This window comes from Beta vulgaris, chromosome 3, assembly GCF_026745355.1.
Source record: "Beta vulgaris subsp. vulgaris cultivar EL10 chromosome 3, EL10.2, whole genome shotgun sequence".
In the NCBI taxonomy this organism is placed as follows: domain Eukaryota; kingdom Viridiplantae; phylum Streptophyta; class Magnoliopsida; order Caryophyllales; family Amaranthaceae; genus Beta; species Beta vulgaris.
This window is the reverse complement of record NC_079204.1, coordinates 3,990,494-4,009,933: the sequence shown is the minus strand read 5'-3', so window position 1 is coordinate 4,009,933 and position 19,440 is coordinate 3,990,494. Positions and strand designations below refer to the sequence as shown.

The 19,440-nt window shown below is 36.6% G+C and overlaps 1 protein-coding gene across 1 annotated transcript; it reads right to left on the bottom strand.

Moving 5' to 3' along the window:
- Window positions 1-145: 145 nt before the first annotated feature.
- On the bottom strand, window positions 146-18,470 carry LOC104888210 (separase). Its single transcript, XM_010673104.4, has 26 exons — window positions 17,673-18,470; window positions 16,296-16,470; window positions 13,875-14,009; window positions 13,269-13,768; window positions 12,882-12,975; window positions 12,637-12,771; window positions 11,506-11,799; window positions 11,299-11,424; window positions 10,976-11,194; window positions 10,758-10,868; window positions 10,505-10,648; window positions 10,035-10,403; window positions 9,848-9,937; window positions 9,242-9,505; window positions 9,008-9,131; window positions 8,205-8,903; window positions 6,718-6,946; window positions 5,718-5,820; window positions 4,815-5,015; window positions 3,964-4,019; window positions 3,626-3,855; window positions 3,292-3,541; window positions 2,788-3,184; window positions 1,275-1,511; window positions 978-1,065; window positions 146-866 (listed from the first exon to the last, which is right to left on the bottom strand). The coding sequence occupies exons 1-26, from the start codon at window positions 18,368-18,370 to the stop codon at window positions 343-345; spliced, it is 6,492 nt and encodes a 2,163-aa protein (XP_010671406.1). The 5' UTR covers window positions 18,371-18,470; the 3' UTR covers window positions 146-342.
- Window positions 18,471-19,440: the final 970 nt, after the last annotated feature.

Here is a 19,440-nt window from a genome sequence, read left to right as displayed (position 1 = left end):
TATGTTTAGCAGAAAAGGAGTAATTTCGATTTGGAGCAAACTCCAACATCCTCCTCTCTTGTTCGGCAGAGAACATGTTCTCTAAATAACCGTTTTCCAATAAACAAATAATGCTAGATAGATATTTCGGGGGTAAACAACAAAATGGGAAAAAGAATTAATAATAAAATTTTGGGACATGTGATCTTTATGATAGTGTAGTTTATGTACAACTTTTTTCTCGTTTTTTTAACGAGAATATGTAATAATCCTATATCTTAGGGATTCTAATGTGTTACACTAAATAAGTTGTACAAAAAAAAGTTACACCCTTGTTGAAGGGGAGTAACAAGATGCTGAGGACTAAATGGTAGTATCTTTCTTTTTCCTAATACCTGTAGGTACACCATAACAAACAGGTGCAGCCCCAATCAAAAAGGGTAGTTTACATGCTTTTCGGGCTTTACTGACAAAATATCCAGCCCTTAACTTATGTCTGAAACAATATTCACCTGAAACATCTGGCATAGAATCAACTGTTTTCTTCTTCCCTCGGCCTTTCCTAGTGTTTCCTTTACTTTGAATCACACTCATGGACTTTAATTCTTCGGCTAATAAACTGCATTGAATGCAGCCTGCGGAAGACATTGATCTTTCTTCCAGAAAAGATTTAAGCACAGCTTTGGCAAAACGATCGATGTCCAAGTCTGTTACCTCCCATAGGTTGGCCACCACGATCGGAGCACCAGCTAACATATAGGAGAGAGAAGTACCAACTGGAGCATAGCGCCCATTTAAGTTTAGAGATCCACTGCTACATCCCATAAGTAGCATAGCAGCACAACTCTCTAGTTTTTGGATCTTGTCTCTGGGCATATATTGTGCCCCTGCGTTATCAGAAAGGGCATATCACTAGTCAGTGCATGTCCATACAAAAATAATAATACAACAAATAAAGAACTACAAAATGATTATGTAGAACAGCATCAGGGACACACCACTTCCATGGCCAAAATATAGGAAGAGGTCACGGTTTTCCAAAGCTGCACTCAGCTCTTCAGTTGATGGAACAACTCCAGCCTTACCCTGGAAGGAAGGGAAAATAATTAAGCAAAAGGAAAGACAAGAAAACAATGGCAGAAGAAGTAGATCCCTGCACAAGGAAATCCTTGGAGATCTATCTTAGCACAGTAGCACTTTCAGAAGGCATTTGGGATTTGGTGTTAATCACTCTTGATTAGCCTTATTCATCTTCCATCATCGTTTAGCCACTATAGAAGCAATGAGAGGCATACCTGCATGTTCTGATGTCTAAACCACTCCTCAAATTCAGCTTGCGTACGACTTAGATCACCACTGGGATTCAGTAAATAAAACGCATCCAGTGGATCAATCAATGGAAATCTGGTGTCAAGCCTGCCAGCTTCCTCTAGGATAGACCTCCTTTGCAGAGCCATGAAGATACTTGCAACAGAAGGCATGCGATACACCTCTTGTTCCCTCATGAAAGGCATGTTCTCCCAAGGTAGCATCTGTGAGTACATTAAACTCAGCAAAGGAAACACGAAGGATAACAATAGTTGTGACTTTCATCACCTAATGTCAGATTAGGAATTCATTAAGAGAAAAAGGATTTCCACACAATGAAGTGCTCGAGCCATTCCAAAATAGAATTAATATCAGCAACCAAGTCCTCATAATTCCAGCAATTATATTTCATCAAACAAAAAAAATTGAAAGACAAGGGTAGAGATTGGGTTATTGAAGCTATGCTTCGAGTCAATCTACAATGACCCTGACACCTAACACTTATTATTTCAGGACAAGAGTCACCACATAGCACAGCTGAGGACTTTACACTTTACAGAAGTAAATACTTATTATTTCAGACTGACAGGTCTACAAGAGGAAAACAAAAACTAGATCACAGGTAGAACGAGTTGGATCCCTGACATTTCAATTTACATGTAACACACTCAGTAATTCGTCTATAGTCATCAATATTAATAATAATAAACTGCTCAGCCTCAAGCACAACAAATGTACTTGAAAGGAATATTTACCTCGCCAAAAGCCATACTTTTAGCTTTTGCTCCTACATCTAATTATATAAGTGATATGAAGAATAGTATCTGATAGTCCTTTAATCTCCTGAGCAGGAGCTTGGAACCAAACACCATACCTTACAAATCAACTAGGAAGGATAACAGGAAAAGATGCCTGAATTCAGAACTCTTCAAGAGACTAATATAAAAAAGGGAATAAATATTAAAAGGATGTAGTTTCCTATTGGATCAAATTATCAAACATCAAACAAATCAAGATTTGTTCTCAATATTGTATTTTCCACAAAGACGCCTTTGTAACTTCTCATGCGGTCATTAGAGTAATATGACTCATTTAGCATTAGCCTAAGATGGGTTCCCAATAATTTGTATCAGAAAATTCTTAATTAGTTTGCTTCTCTTAACTTCATAATTCTACTTCTTTTTTCTTTTTTCCCTGTGGTGAACGGAGAAAGATATCAGCCAAATAATTCAGGGATTAGGATGAGAATGGAAGGTGGGAGAGGAAGAGGAAGGAAGTTCCCCCAAAGGCCGAGAGTAGGCAATTAGAAATCTGATCCTGGCATTGGCACTAACAGGGTTTTGGCTCCTGCCCACTGGTCCCCTGCAGGACACATGGTAGCCACCTTCTAAGATTCCAACACTTGAGAATTGTCCTTTCTAACACCAGACAGAAGGTTGAGAGAGCAATAAATAAGAGAGCAGTGTATATTACTCCATATAACATAAACTAGAGGCCCACCTGAACATCACTGTCTAGAACAAGAATAACAGGCTCTCGACGGATGCAGTATTCTAGCTCAACCTTGTTAACTGCAGCAACGAGTGAATCTGATACATAATCAACTCCATCATACGCTTTATCCAGTGAATTACATCTTCCTTGATCACAATCTACGACGCCGCCAATGTAACAGCCTTTCTCAAGAAACAGCTTTGGAATTTTCACGTTTTCCATATTAGTAGACTTTATGCCTCCCATAACTACCTTCAAAATACTTTCATTTATATCCAGTTTGCAACCATCTTTTCTTATTTCATGCATGAACTCCTTCACGGCGCCATCAAGAGGCTCAGTATCCAACCATCGGCCCAGAAGCAAGTATTTCCACTGACCAAACCATGTTTCTTCAACGTCCCTGATAATTTCATACCCAAGACAGAAATGATAGATAGTTACCATAACCGATTAATTTGATAGGCTGTCCAAGCAGGGTTACACATGCTTCCATTAAGAATGACTCACCACAACAATTTATGCAGGCGTTTATCAAGATTATCTCTCCAAGTCCACCATAATTCACGACTTCTTTCAGTGTGTTCTTCCGGAAAGCTTGAGCAAGATAAGTAATTTCCTCGCAAAATCAATTTGAATAATGGAGCTACATCATCAACCAGAGTATTGCAGCTCCAAGGCGAGCACCATTCCTTCTGTACATTCTTCTCACCAAAGATTGAGCAGCTAGTACTGGTTTCGCTAGTACTTGTTTCTTCATCTGAATCATCATATGAGAATAATCTATTAAGGATACTCCAATATGAGCTAAAATTCTCCATATAGTGATATAGAGATATATTACCTTGAAGAACTGTACTAAGAGGCAACAGTAATACAGCAGGCTGAGAGTCAGCATTTAGATGAGACAGCAGTATCCAACCATAAACATCAGAGGGATAATGCACCAGTTCGTCCAAAAGGCCAGCGTAAGAGACCCCCAGTAAGCTCATACAGACAATTGTAGTACTGGGAAGGTTCTCAAAAAACTTTGCAACATATGATTCTATCTCCATCATTGATTCAGGAAGAGTCCTGAAATATGATGTTGCCACAAGAGAATCAGTTTCAGCAAGTCCTAGAGATAATAAAAAAAAATTACCTATGAGACCAATGATCTAATATAAAAAATGTCACCCTTACCTAAGCAATGTGCATTTATCTGTTATCAAGCTAGTTCGAGCAGCAGCTTCATCACCCTGCATTAGTAAAAGGCCAGATAGATATTCATCAACATCACCATACATCCAGTTACAATGACGGATTTGAAAAGCTTAACCTCTCTGAAAGAACATGAAATGGCAATAATCCAAGTATTGGAAGCACTAAATACAATACACATCTAGCTCCTAGAAACTGGCCTAGTATAGAGCTACTTAAATGTATCCATGTAGCTGCCAACTACCTGATTATGTGGTACATCGAGGAAGGTAAGTACTAGTATTCTACAGCAGAACTATTGATGTTCGAGGTTCATAACGACCATGAAACTATCCAAGCGTTTCTGAAATGCTCAATTAACCACTAAAAGAACAAGTGACAGAATATACCAGAACCAAGGTGAATGTAATTCTCCATATCCAGATAGAAACATACAATTGAAAGCAAAGACATTGTATCGGAATCAGGAGCATGACATATTTAAAGGGCTCATCTAGTCTTCAGATTGCAAAAGAGAATTGCTTGTAGAAGAGATAATGAGCCATTATAAATTTATAATACATAAAATAATAAGGTTCCAATCTAGATTATCCTAACAAAAGGGACAATATATTCACGAGAAACACTTGCTAGATTATACTCCTCCATGCAGATAAGAGAATTTGAACACCTACATTCAGGACCTAAGGGAAGCATATTGGGTTACAACAATGGAAAACCAATAATTAATTAGAGATCAGTCATCCCAAATCATTGGCTAGACCAGTCACTGACAACGGATGGTGGATTTACAGCACCTTAACACCAAGACAAAAAATAAAGTGACAACATACCTTGTTTTCAGACACAATCTCAGATCTATGCTTCACAGAACTAGCTGAAAGGAGCTGCAAATTGTGATGAGTGCCAACTGAGGCTTGATGGAAATATGCAGCCCAATGATTTTCCGAAAGCACTTTGCAAGAAGAAATAGGAGAGGACATATTCTTTCTCGAAGCAGAAACCACATAAATTAAAGCAAGCAGCCTAGACACCTGTCAGAGTTCATTTATTTATACACAATGGTGAATACCAGAAGAAGAAAAACTGCACAAACATCGTATAAAACTATAAATAATAGTGATAGATTCTAAAACTGTACATGCTTATATACACTGAAAGAAAAGAAGCCCCTTCACCTGCTTGCAGAATCAGAGTACAACGCCAAGATCATGCTTGAAATATGTCACTATAAACAAAATTGAGATAACATCCACTAATTACTGTTATTAACATCCTTTAATATCGTCACACTATAATTTATTACTTCCTCCGGGTTTTTTTACATGTCACACTTTCCTTAAACAGAATGGTGCAAAATACATGTTACAATTTTTTTTCTTCCCAAAAGTGGAAAGTTTTATGCTGCAAAATTACCAATTTACCCTTACTTATAACAATTAACCAAAATTAAACCTACATGATTTAACCTCATTATATACTAATCTAAATTAATTAAACCTCCTTCTCTCTCTTCCACCACCCCTCCCCCACCAACCCCAGTAGCCCAACCCCTTCCCCTACACCGCAGCCCCCCTCCCCACCACCTCAGCAGCCCCCTTCCCCAATCCCCCGCCCAAGCAAAATGGTTGGTCCCAGGACCAACGGGGACAACCATTGGATCCGCCACTGACACCCTTGAGCCAAGAACATGATCAGAAATATATATGTTCAAACAAAAAGTTTTGGAAGCATACCTTCTGAAACAGCAAAGGGACCTCACGACTCAGCACGAAAGATAATTTTAGGAAGGAAACTATATGGGACATTTGGATGCTGCACAAACCACAGCAAGAGCTCCTGCGAATAAGAAAGAAGAATGTGTAACTCCTGGCTCAGTAACTTCTTCATTTGTAGAGCTTGTTAATCCCTACAAAAAACTGACATCTTTCCAAGTTATTCCAATTTTGTCCTCAATAATTCTATTTATATGAGTTCATTCCATCAGCTATAGCGAGAAGCCGAGAACTAAGTTGCTTAGTTTTAAAGCTTCTACCTTCCTGGAGTTGATTTGATTAGCATTAAGTCCCGAACCTCTTGATTTTCATAGGATTTCCTTATGCATCAATAATACCCCCTTTGCCCTCAAACATGTGAATATACTCCGATCCCGTTCACAGACTTTATTAGATCCAGCATGGTATCAATAGCCTAAGTCAAGGAAGACGAAGGTTGGTGAGTGGACACCGTCACATAAGTGCCCACTTACCAAGGCAATCCCAACGCCATATTTCCACAAATTGAGACACTTGTGCAACGAAGATCAGGTGTAACCAATCACCAAGAATAGTTGAAATGTTTTGACCAATAGAAAAATATTAATAGATGATAACCGTCACTGCACCATCCCTCAAATTAATATCTAAGCCGGTTAACCATGCAGGCTTTAAGCATAAGTAAATCAGAGGATTGGATCCCATTGTGCTCTGAAACCAGAGAGGATGAAGACGTGCTTCTTTATAAGAAGGAACCAACTAGTGGATGGACACTGATCAGAGAGTTCTGACATCCTTTGGATATATTTACTAATTAAATTACAACTAGCAAGTAGCAACTAGAATAAATCCTTTAAAGCTTAAATCTTAGAAATTCGGAAGAATGAATAGAAAAGCTAGTAATATGTTGTTCAAGCTCAAATGCATGAGTAGTCTATGCAAAATTATTAAAATATCTTGTAAATTTGAGCACCTTCCATACCTGATCTCCTTGGAATACAAAGCTTTCAATGAAAGCCAGCTAAGATTGTACAACACTTCCGCACGTTCGCCTACCAAGATATCCCCAGGAATTTCCTTGCTAACAGAATCGAGCTCAGGTATGGTAGAACTTGAACAGTGACAAGCATTTCCCCCCAGCAATATAGATAAGCATTTAGAGTATATAGTGTGCAATCTATGAATTTCATCCAAAGCTCCCTGACATTTCCCTAGCCACAGTAACAGTTACAGAAAGAAAAGAGAAATCAAAAACTGAAGTTAGATGTGACTCAAACTTAGTTTATGTTACATAGAACCAAAATGTAAGTAGGTAATCAGAAAAATTATTCATAAAATACTATGGGAAAGCAGCGAAGCAACTGAATTATACCCCACACGTGTGCAATGGCTTGGCACATTGGTTTTTCCCTAAAGGCTTAATCAAGTTGCTATAATCTAAACATACATGGGATACAAGCAGTTAAACAAATATATACTTTTTACTGCCAAATTTTCCTCAGAAAGCACAAACGCTTTTACATGTTCCTTTTCCATTTACCCCTCAAGCCAAGTCCAAAACCAGCTTAAAAAGAGAAAGGAAAAATTCTAAACATATATGAGAATGTTTCCGCTATAAATTTCATTATGTTATTACAAAGATAAAAATAAACAAAATCAACTCAAGACAACTCATATCAGATACAGAATTAAGCATATAGCTAGGGAGCAAACCTTCCCAAAGAAATCTCTGCTTCAAACCATCATACACACGCTAGATTCAGCAACAGGGCGAAACCCAATAGGAATGTATAATTGCAAGAGAATGCAATACTATAGCCAAGTACAAAAAACAATGGCAACGTAAGCGGACATCTACAACAACAGCAGAGCCTTAATCTCAAAAAAAGAATAAGATCGCTGCATAAGTGAGTTGTCATCCCCAATCTGATAGACCCTGAACACCCAATTCTTCAGTGTCCTTTTACCCCTTTCATCCAGGTCATCCTTGGTTTACCTTCAGTTCTAGTACTAACTCCATCATTTCGACTCCGAATTCTCCAAACCAGAGCCTACATATCTTGGCTTTAAAAATAATCATTTCCTTTCGAAAATCTAAACATAGGTGAAGCTCAATCTATCACACAAATTCATTCAGCAGACTGGGACCTCTTAAAGGGCAGAAATTAAAACTCTTGTTACTTTGCTAACACCTAGAGTATAATTACACACATAAATTTCTATATTATATGGAATATGGATGTATCAATCAACATCAATAATCAAGCGTAACACAGATGAGTGTAACACGACAAGAGTTTCTACAAACTATGAGAACAAGAATTGAATTACACCAAAACCAATGGGAAGTCTCACTATTTGTCTCGTCATTTTATAAAAGTATCAGACATCATCAAATGAGTGTTAGAGATGCAAACTGTATCATAATGTGGGATCTAAAGTCTACATGAATTTGATATTGAAATATACCTAAGCCAATGAGTAGTCTCAGTACTTGTCGCCTGCGGGCAATTTCCCACTTCATTTGAACAAGATAAGTGAGTGAGCCAGAGTTGACTTCACTTGGCAAACATTTCTGGCAAGTTATTCTGTTAGAAACAGTCATTGCTTTAGTCTCCTGTCGGCCATTGCAGTAGCTATTAGTAACCTTCTTTACCCCTTCGACAAACGTAGCCGTATCGTGAGCAGGCAGCTTTCTAGAACGAGTTACCCTTATAGATTGTTCAGCTGCACAGGACTTGACAGTTACCAGAGATTCTATTTCCTTCTTCGTCTTCCTGGACCTTTTAGCTTCTGCTCCAGCCTTTGTCTTTGCAGGCTTTGATATAGCTGCAGAGCACTCTTGGTCGATCCTATCACCAGATTCAGCATCTATAGCAACGTCATTTCCATGCATGGATTGTGCTAAACTAGCTCCCTGAAGCCAGACAGCAAGATCACCCTTCTCAAATGACATCAGACTTAAAAGAGATGACTCATACGGATTTCCTGAGGCACGATAGACACCCTTTCTGTACAAGTTACCAAGTTGTTCATTGATACTACTTTCCAACATGAGTGAACACCTTGAGCAAGTCAGAAAGTTCCTATCAACAGCCAAAACTTGCTCTGAAGTCTCTAATTCTTTGTGTGCTAAATCAAAGAGGCTACTTCCGTGGTATATTTTGCCTGTATTATTACCCAAGATCCACAGTCAACATAGCACATCTCCATCGAAAGAGAAAAAAATAGTAATTAAAACACAAGAGTGATACACGAGTTTATTCACATGCCTAAACAAGAGGAGAAACTGACAATGAATTGGGGTAAGCTCTGCGAGCAGGAGATACTCTTGCCTAATACAAACTGAGCTTCTGCATCAGCTACATTTCCAAGTCTCTCATGGATAAGACCAACCTAAGATGTAAACTAATAGTCAATACAATAGTGTGAGATTGAAATATCAAACACTTAAGTATGCTGTTTCAAATAACACACATACGCAGTCAAAATAAAGATGTGAAAACCTGCAGTGTGCTCTCAAGATAACAGCGGAGCACATTCCATGGTGTAAGAGATATTGCATCTGAATCCTGTGGGATAGCAGGAGTGGGCCAAGCTCTAATAGCTACGTGATTTAACACCGTGAACTGACTAACACAAGCTGATGGTTTCCTTATTGTGTCCCCAACTTCTTCATGATTTTCACCATGCTGCTGAATTGAGTAAGAGAAATGCTCCTGCAACAACTTGCCACGCAGCCGATGAGCTTCTTTCGCACAAAACAACGCCTACATGAAGGACATGAGAGAAAATGCATCAGTAGATAATTAGATAAGAGAAAGATAATTGCATCGAGTTTAATGATATAACTCATGTCCATCAGCTATCTTTACTAGTTAAAGTATATCATTAAAGAAGAATTGAGATGGTCCTGGTGGTTCAAGATAATGCTGAATAACCGGAAAAAAAGATACAGAAATTAGAAAGAATACTTAAACATCCCGAAATTTTCATTAATAGTGCTTGCCAATTGTCACCAGGAAAATGTAAGGGTTAACAATAGATAAATCTATCAGAGATGACTGTCAGCAGACTAGAAGGATTTGCAAAAATCTATGTACCAAACATACCTCAATAGTTCTTCCACCAGTATAAAGTCTTTCACTCAAATCATGATATAGATATCCAGCTACAAAAGCTGAACAGCGAGATATAGAAACCTAGATGAAAGTAAACAATAATTGGCAGTCATGTACAAGGTACATATATCAAATCATAAATTCAAAACTTTTTGATCTGGCAATCAATGAGCCTTACATTTGAAACAAGATTCGAAGCGATCTCTTTCACTTCATCAACAGAGATCTCGGATTGTAAAGAATGCTTGTTCTTATAGAAAGCCAGGGGGAAGAGTGAAGATAAATATGAAAAATTCTGCTGAAGCCCAACTAATAGTGGCTGAGAATCCTTCATACTACTGATCCAGAAGTCAAAAGACTCTGCATCTTTACCGTAATGCTCTGAAAGAGCCGTAACAAATGCCTCATTGACAGGTACAACACAAAGTGCATGGTTAACTCTTCGTGACTCCCACAATATTAACAAACACTTCTTCAACGAGATATTTATCTGTTTAAGCACTTTAATGATCACATTCAGAACATCTGAATGCAGAGTCATGTCACCCTGGAAATGAAGCAAAACACATAATTAAGAAATAGCATGATTGAAGCCATACAGTTGTAAGTCAGAATATACAGAATGCATTAATTGATTCCTCAGCACACCTTAATCGATAGTAAGTCAGCAATGTGATATAGAAGCCGCAACAGGTACTCACATCCCACATCACAGTTGCAGCTGGAAGAGCAACAAGGAAAATCAGTCCTCAACCATAGCTTTACAGCTTTACGGATATCTTTAAATGTTTCCTGCCCAATGGAAAAATCAAGACGAAAATTAGGCAGCCAGGCACATCTTCCTATCTGAAATAATCCCCATGCTCAATTCTAAAAATTCAATAATATAGGGAACCCACACCTTTGAGGTTGGATTGGCTTCATGAGTAGAAAGAGCACGTAAACCATATACGACAGCTAATTGATTAGACATCTTAGCAGCAAAATCATGGGTCAAGCCACATGAGCCATTCTGTAGAATAAAGTAATCCATGTACAAAAATAAATTACTTCTGACAAAGAAACAAAGATTAACATGATTAAGGATGGACTTAAATGAAAAGAGCGGATGTTACTCACAGCTGATTCAATTGCTTCTGACAAACAATGAATACAATTATCCAGACCTTCGATTCCAGAGGTCCTCAATAACATTCCCTTCTTAACTAAAATAATGGATCTCTGCAAGCACAGGCTAGAGTGATACACCTTCTGCAGGAGGATGTCAATAATTTGCATTTGCATTCTCTGACAAAACACAGGATACAAGTTGCTCATCTCTTGATAAATTAGAAGTTCCTGTAACAAAATTGAAGCAGGTTTATACATCATATTTTTATAGAGATGATCAAGAAGAAAAGAGCAAATGTACCAGAATGGATTGAAAGATAAAATTCTCAAACCTGCTCTAAAAAAGTCCCAACAATGTCAATAGAGATATTGCTTTTCACCATCCGAGAAGAGAGTAGGAGATAATTACCCAAAATTGGAGCACTACCTTCAGTATTCTTGTACAATTTACATTGTATCTGCAAAATCAGAGACAATTAGTACTTAGTAACAAGAAGAGTTGATTACAAAAAGACACCAAATATTTCCTTACATATTACCTTAACCCAATGCTTTATCAATGTCACAGGACAAGGGAGCATCCCCAAAAGAGTTTTGGCAAGACACCATTTTTCAAGACCAAACTCTGTTGCCTTCTCCATTTGACAGCTACCCATTTGATGGTGAATGTCCATAAGAAGACAGTTAACTTTACATGCCTCGTTCACTGACTCTGTAATCATACTTTCAGATATTTCTCCACTAAATCCCTTCTGCTTGCCCACAAGTATCTCAGAGAGAAGTAAACACCGATTCCATGATGCTCTACAACATAATTCTAAAGCTTCTGAGGCCTACATAGAAAAGTACTAAACATATAAGCACCACGTGAGCAAAGATTGGAAGTTCAACTTCTCATTACATAGATATAACCCATATTTAAGTTGTAATAGAAAGTATATCAACTTGAAGGAAATATAGTGTGCACTCTCTGCACCTGAATTCCTCAAAACTTATCTAAATTGAACTTATCTCAATTTAACTTATTTAAACTTATCTTAACTTATCTAAATTTATTGGAACTTGCATATACTATTTTATACGGTGCTAAAACTTATCTGAAGTTAACTAAACTTATCTGAACTATTTAGACTTGAAATTTATTTTTTTTAAGGTGAAGAAAACGCACCCCAAGTAGGTTGCATGGAAGGCCATTTACACATTGCGAACAATAGCTGATAATATGATCCTCGTTAGCATATTAAAATAGCACTTAGGCATTAAAAAATAACGGTAGATTTCCCAACATCTTAGCAATCAAAAATTTAATTACAGCCATCAAAAAAATTATAGAATTAATATCAGTTGGAGCATTACCTTCATAAAGGGTAGAAAACAATAATTTACCCCCATTGGTTCAAATAATCAAACTAGTAATTAAATTTCACACAGCCTCCTTAAATTTGAAAAGTCCAACCATATTTTGGTATTATAAGTACAAGTTGTTACTACCTCTTTATCATCATTTTAATCAAAAACAAATTCATAAATCAGAAGAACAATGAAGACAACTGCATGAAAAATTATAGACACTACAGTTCTAATGATCTTAACCATTAAAAATCGATATCAGATAAGGGCAAAAAAAAAATGTTGGAACACTAGAATCATTATTAGAGAAGTAAACAAACCTCTTTCAAACATTCATGTCTATAGAATTCGACAAAGCTGTTGTGAAGCATGGCTATGATGTACTTCAACATCTGGGGCCTTAACAATGGAATACATTTATCAGAGAGAAGATAGTTTACAAGGCTTGCATTTTCCTGATACGGGAGCAGAAGCAATTAGCTGATGAATAAAATTCGTTATTGTAGTTTTAGGAAAAGATAGTTGAGTAACAGAATGAGTTACATCAGCTAAACAACCAAGATACCTCAGAGCTGAGTTTTAGCTTTACGGAGAGAGTGAAACAAGCCACAGAAATGCTGAGCACAACCATGTCAATTTCAACACAAGAATCTCTTTTCCTGTTACATGTATGACCAAAATTTAGAAACATGAGGCTTATAAAAATCAATGTAGCTGGTTCTCAGTTAAATGTCTGTAAAAGAAAATACAGTACTCTTTGTTCTTCTTGAATATTCAGAAAAAAGAATCAGGATTAGAATCTAGATCTTCAATAAGTTGTCATCAATGGAGAATCATATGAGATAAGCACCAAAAAGACTTGTAAACAATCTCGCTTTCCAAAACCATAATCTTAGAAGGCAAGCAACTCAGACAAAATAATCGAATAATCAACAAAATAACCAACACTTACTGGTGACAATAAGGAAAAAGATAGCTGTATTCAAGGAAGGCCTCCAAGATGAGTTTCAGTGCATTTCCTAAGGGAGACTCCATGTCTTCCATAACTATCCTCTTTCTTTCTGAAGTTATAAAGTCGGCAAATGGCCAACACAGGAACTTCAATGCATTCAGATAAAAAAACAGATATGCTTCTCTGTTTATTGACTTGCACGATTTAGAAGCCTTACAATCAGATCTAGAGCTTATAGATGCGTTCTCCCCAAAATCCCTGAATTTAAGACTTAGTGGCTTGTCAAAGACCTCAAAGTTGGACGGATAATAGTTCTTGCCACAATTCAGTAAAATAGATAGATCTTGTAGATTATCCCAACCTTCAGGCAATAATACCACTGGAGTATCTGTCGAGCCCTTTGGAGCAGAAGACAAACAGCTGTTTGGTTCAAAGCAGAACTCGAAAAAATACAGCCCCAAAGCATGAAACCTCTGAATAGGAACAAAGCATACTAAATCCTGCTCAAAAATACACAAGCAAATGCAAAATTTCTGCTAGTATTAATATGGAAACAACATGTAGAAGTTATTTTGTTGTGAAGTTTCAAACAAGGTAGTTGTTTACCTGACAGAAATTATCCGCAGATCTGTACAGATGCAAAGCAATGGAGTTGCGGACATTCTTTGATGCTGATCGGCATTTGTATGTACAATTTGATACAAATTTTACAAATTCTTCTAGCTCTTCCGTTCTTGTTCCCTACATAATAATAACCTAAACTTTAAACAAGATATCCTCTTCTCAGTTTGGTTATTCTGTAATTTTAACTTATCAATACTCCTCCGTGAAATTCCTAAAGACAGAAAGGAGACTGCTCTCTACAACAAAGGTGACCTAGGAGTCTGGGACTGGTTGTTCAAGGGACTCCAGTACTTGACCAATGTATCTTTACTTAATAACAGACAAATCATAGGATTATTATTACTGATGTGAACTTATTATAATAATAGTATTTTAATGTGACTGAAGAGAGCTGCACATCAGACTGGAAAAAAAAAAGTTTTCTATGGTTGGTTCAAGATAATACTACACCTTGGTAAATTTCTGAAAGATGGAAAAGAAATTGCTCTCTACAACAAAGGTGACCAGGACTGGTTGTCGGAGGGACTCCGAGAACTTGACCAGTGTGTCTGTACTTACTAAAAGACAATACAATATATTTGCATCTTTCACTATCTATTCTAAGGTTTTAAAATCCAGGTTTTAGCATCCCATATTTCACAATACTGAGGGGTACAGTGTTTTTGGCAGTTGGCAAATGGCATGTCCTGAGATAGGACCAGTAAGTGCAAATGGATATATCAACTTTGTTTCGTCCAGAGTCAACAGCTGCTAAGATATTTTTCCTATTGCATAATACCATTTTAAGTTCTCGTCCTGTATTTCACATTTCCAAAGCAGACAGAGCTCTAGGCGGTTGGTACTTTACGAGAAGAATGGATGTGATAGATTTGATATTCTAAATACTAAAACCTCTTTATATTTATCTGCTTTTACTCCTTGGGTAATATATATAGATATAATTAATTCCTTTTTTTAGTTATTGCAAGGAATCAAATCATATTATATAATAGGGTCAAAACCAATATCAGTTTTTGCTCATGTATATGGATGAAAAGCAAAATATAGTTTCCCTAAAATCAACACAGGAGAGACAAATATTTTGAAGAGAACAATAGATTTATGATAGATAAAACTAGTATTAATGATCTCAATTATTGCCAACCTTCTCAAAATAATCTCAATTATCGAGCTCGACTCGGTCAAAGCTCGACTCAAGTTGGCTTGTGCTCGCTCGAATCAGCTCGAAACTCAATAATTTTACAGAAAAAACAATAATTTTACTTTAAATCTTTGAAAACAAAAATTAACCTTGGCACTTAATAATAAATTAATACACTTTAATAATATATAATTTCCATAAAGAAAAGAAAATATAATCAATAATTTTCTTTTAAAAAAATTGAAATTCAAGAAGGCCAAAACATTAAACAAGCAGCACGTGATCGACTCGGCTCGACTTGAAACCTAACGAGCACAAGTCGAGCAACCCCCAGCTCGCGATCGACTCGCTCGATAAGCACCCCTAGTTGTGAGCTTAAGTAAAAGGTGGAAACGAGTGTTACATATGGAGCAAGAAGGGGTAAATCTAGGAGAAATTTTGGCCAAATTACAAATAAATTAAAAGTGGGTGGAACAAACAATGAAAATGGCAAAATTAAGAGAACTCGGGGAGTATATCGTTGACTTTTGACAATTCACATGTGTAACTTTAACTATTCTTTTGTGATTTGTACTTAAGGAAAAATATAGTCATGTGGGATCTTGTTAGATTCGACTTAATGTATATATTCATAATATCAAGTTTTTGTAATTTTTGCTTATTGATAATTAGAGATATAAAGGTTCAAAAGAGTGCATTGGCATTTGTGCACAAGGGAAACGGGTCAACTAAAAAAACAAAGGTAGTAAAACACATCTATAACATAGCATCATTCCTTTAAATACAAGAAGAAAATTTGTAAAGTATATAGCCAGATAAATTTAAAAAATATTCTACAAGAACAACAATCAATCTATGCCGAACAACAATAATAAACCGTATAATCTTCATAGTTAAGCAATCATGAATCCACAAAGACTTGCAAATGATACTGAACTATTTAAGTTTAAGACAAAAGCTTCATCCAAGTCCTAGGAGCAAAATAATAATGTAAGATAATAAATTAATCTACATCCTCCCATTATCTCTCATTTTGTCACTACTACTTTTTTACCATCTGATATCCAAAATTACAACTTCATACAAATAAAGAGTTACAACTTCAACCAGAATTTCAAAACCTTTGAAAAGCACTTTAGTTTCAATATTTAAATTACAAAGTTATATGCCTTTATTTATTATTGCTTCAGAAAATTGTTTGCGATGCAATGTCCAGCAATCCCTACGGCCAACAGCATATTACATATTTAATAGGCAGATACCTGAGGATTTTGAGCATTCAACAATTGTATATACTCATCAAATATAGCTGCAAAGAAGCCCGCTACCAAATTTCCTCTGAAAAGTGTAACTTCTCTAACCAAAAACATTGCAGCGTTCTTCATGTGAGCTAGTAGCTTCCATTGCAGCTTACAGCATGCACTGGCTTCTAGATGCCTAAGAGCACAAACAAAAATTGCAATCAAGGTAGAAACTGTCAGTGTAAAACTAGTAACAGCAGATCAAATAGTTAACCCATCAATCTACACCATAGCATGTCCATAAGATCGTTTTCAAAACCCAACAATCCCATTCACAATATTCTCACGAATACTTCAGGATTCAGGCAAGGCACCATTTAACTTCTTGATGAGTTACAATGATGCATCCCAGTCACATGCACTGCCAGAATTCTATTATGCTATGTTTGGATAGCAAGATTGCATTTCAAATTCTGAATTTGGATGAAATCTATTGTTTGGATGGTGTGGAATTTGAAATCATGGAATTTGTCCAAATTCTTATCAAAAGCTTGTATAGTAGAATTTAAAATTCAAGTTATTACCTTGTCATTTGAAATTCTCTCCTCATACATATCCCAACTCCATGAGTATCTATATCCCAACTTCACTCATTCTCTTTTTAATATTTATTTCTCTCTCCTTTAGTAAACCCACACTTTTCTCTCTCCTCCATTAAACCTCTATTTCTCTCTCCCCTATCAAACCCCCTTTACAAAATAGTGATTAGGAATTGAAATACAAACTTTAAATTCCAGATTTCAATTCCATTATTTGAAATGAAATACAAGTTTCCAAACACTACCTTGTATAATTTGCTTTTGTTCCCTTTCTGAATGAATAATTCGCTCGTGTTTTTCTCCACAAAATTTCATTACAAATGTAGTCCATCTTTCTGGGTTTTAGATCCAAAAATAGGCCTTGTAAGTTCTTCCTTTCAAGTTATCAAAATCAGGTTCAATGAAACTAATCTTGCTGAGCTAAAGTCAGCTGTTAGTAGTCCCTCAATTCCTTTTATTTTCATCTTCCTAAATACCTCCGGAAAGTCAGAGTTACAACATTACCATGTGGAATCAAATATCAACTTTCCTATTTTTCATAATTCGATATATTAACAATCAAAACTATGCATTGGAAAATATTCAAAAAAAAAAAGTGTGAATGGAGAAGTAAACAGTTTTAGTGAGCAAAATTCCATTATATCCTAAAAGAATCAGTAAGAATCAGTTAAATAGGATAGGACATAGTGTTGAATAATGAAACTCTGGTAAGACATACAGCAACATCCATTTTTCAGGTGGAATTTGAAATAAGAACAGCAAAGTTGAATTCAATTCTTAATGTAGCCAAACCACGCACCTGAACCAAGGGCGAACCTCGTCCAGCAAAATCAACAAACCAGAATATTTTCCAGCATCTTTAACTTTACTCAATGACACACACTGCGCAATGACAACAGCCAAATCCACAATTAAGTGCACAATATCACCCTCAACTCCAATTTCTTCGCCATCACCGACTATCAATCTCGGAACGAGCTGGCCCATCGAAACCTTCCAGCCACGACCTTCAAGATTAACCCCTCCAAGTTCCTTCAAAACCCTAAATCCTTCATCAATGGCATCCACATACCTCTCCCACCTCATCAAGCAATGTACATACCTACCTCTCTGCAAATGAACACAATACGGCTTTCCTGAGAGCTCGGAAGATATGGCGCTCAAACAATCTAGACACAATTTGTAACAATCGAGTAATTGAGTCAGAAATTCACTAGTTTTCGCGTGTTTCGGCGACTCAGAGAGGCGTTTCGGAAGGAGAGAGAGAGACCGATTAACGAAAGATAAATATGTTTTCGCAAGAACCCTAATTGACGAAGAAGGAGATGAAGGTGAGGGTTTTTTGGTGCGCGAGGTTTTTTTGTTAGGGTTTTGAGGTTTGGTGGAAGTGTGGAGAGAGAATGGTTGTAAGAAATCAGCGTAAAGAGTGTCGATTTCCGTGAATTCGTAGTTTTCTAGCTTTGCGAGGAGAGATGAAGCTTGAGTTGCTGCGTCCATGGCGGATATGAGAGAGATAGTGGAGATGTGAGTGAGTGAGGGCGGTGCTGGGTGTAGTTTAAAACGGTAGGTGCAGAAAATGAGCGCGAATCATCGAATTCAGTTTTTTTTTATTAGTACTTGGAAGTTTTGCTGTATTGGCGTCTTCAGTACACTTCCTTCAGAAAGGGTGTTTTGGGGGCGGGGGGATTTCTAGATTTTAGTCGTGCATGATATCTGAATTAAATTGAATTGAACTGAATTGAAGTATGAGATTAAATTGGAATTGCGTTTAATGAACAAGTTTTGAGATCGCCATGATACAATCTTTATTTTTGAATAGTTTTGTAGATTTTCAATCAACTTGTTATTAGAGCAGATCAAAATTAACACTGCTTAACCAGAAAATTTCTTGGGATGGTGCAGATTTTTTGGGACCGATTTTTAGTGGAACTTATTATTTATTAGTGTTATAAATAGATGATCCTAAACTAACCCAATAAAAATGAAGATCAAACTACAATAGACTTTTTTAAGAAATATATTATCAAAAAAAATACATGTTAAAACTACTTTAAAAGGGTCTTTAAATTGTAAAAGGCTCCAATTAGTTCTCATAAAAAATAAAGTCATGGGAATTCTTCTTCCTAGAGTTATATGAATGGTCGGTTACTTTCTTGAGAAACACTAATGTTGAAGTGTGTTCACACAGACAATAAATCTAAACGCCCACTGCCACCATAAAATAAAAGGGAAACTCCCCACCTTAAGGCGGGCTCTTTTGTGCTGAATTGAATTGAAGCGAACTAGAACGAGTTGAAGTAAACCATGAGGGAAACGTAGATGAATTGAACTGAATATAAATGCCTTATTACGATTTCACTCCATTCACTAGCCTTGCCTTCAGCGTTCCCATCCTTGCAGTTAGTTTGATTAAGCAGGAAAATAAGAGGCAAAAATCATAACAAAAATGTAATTGGGGGTTTCAAATAATTGGTAATGTGCCAAAGAAAAAACTACTCGAATGAATTCATTAGTTTTTAAGTCTTTAACTTTAAATGACCTATTTCTTGGATCCCAAATAATCGTTT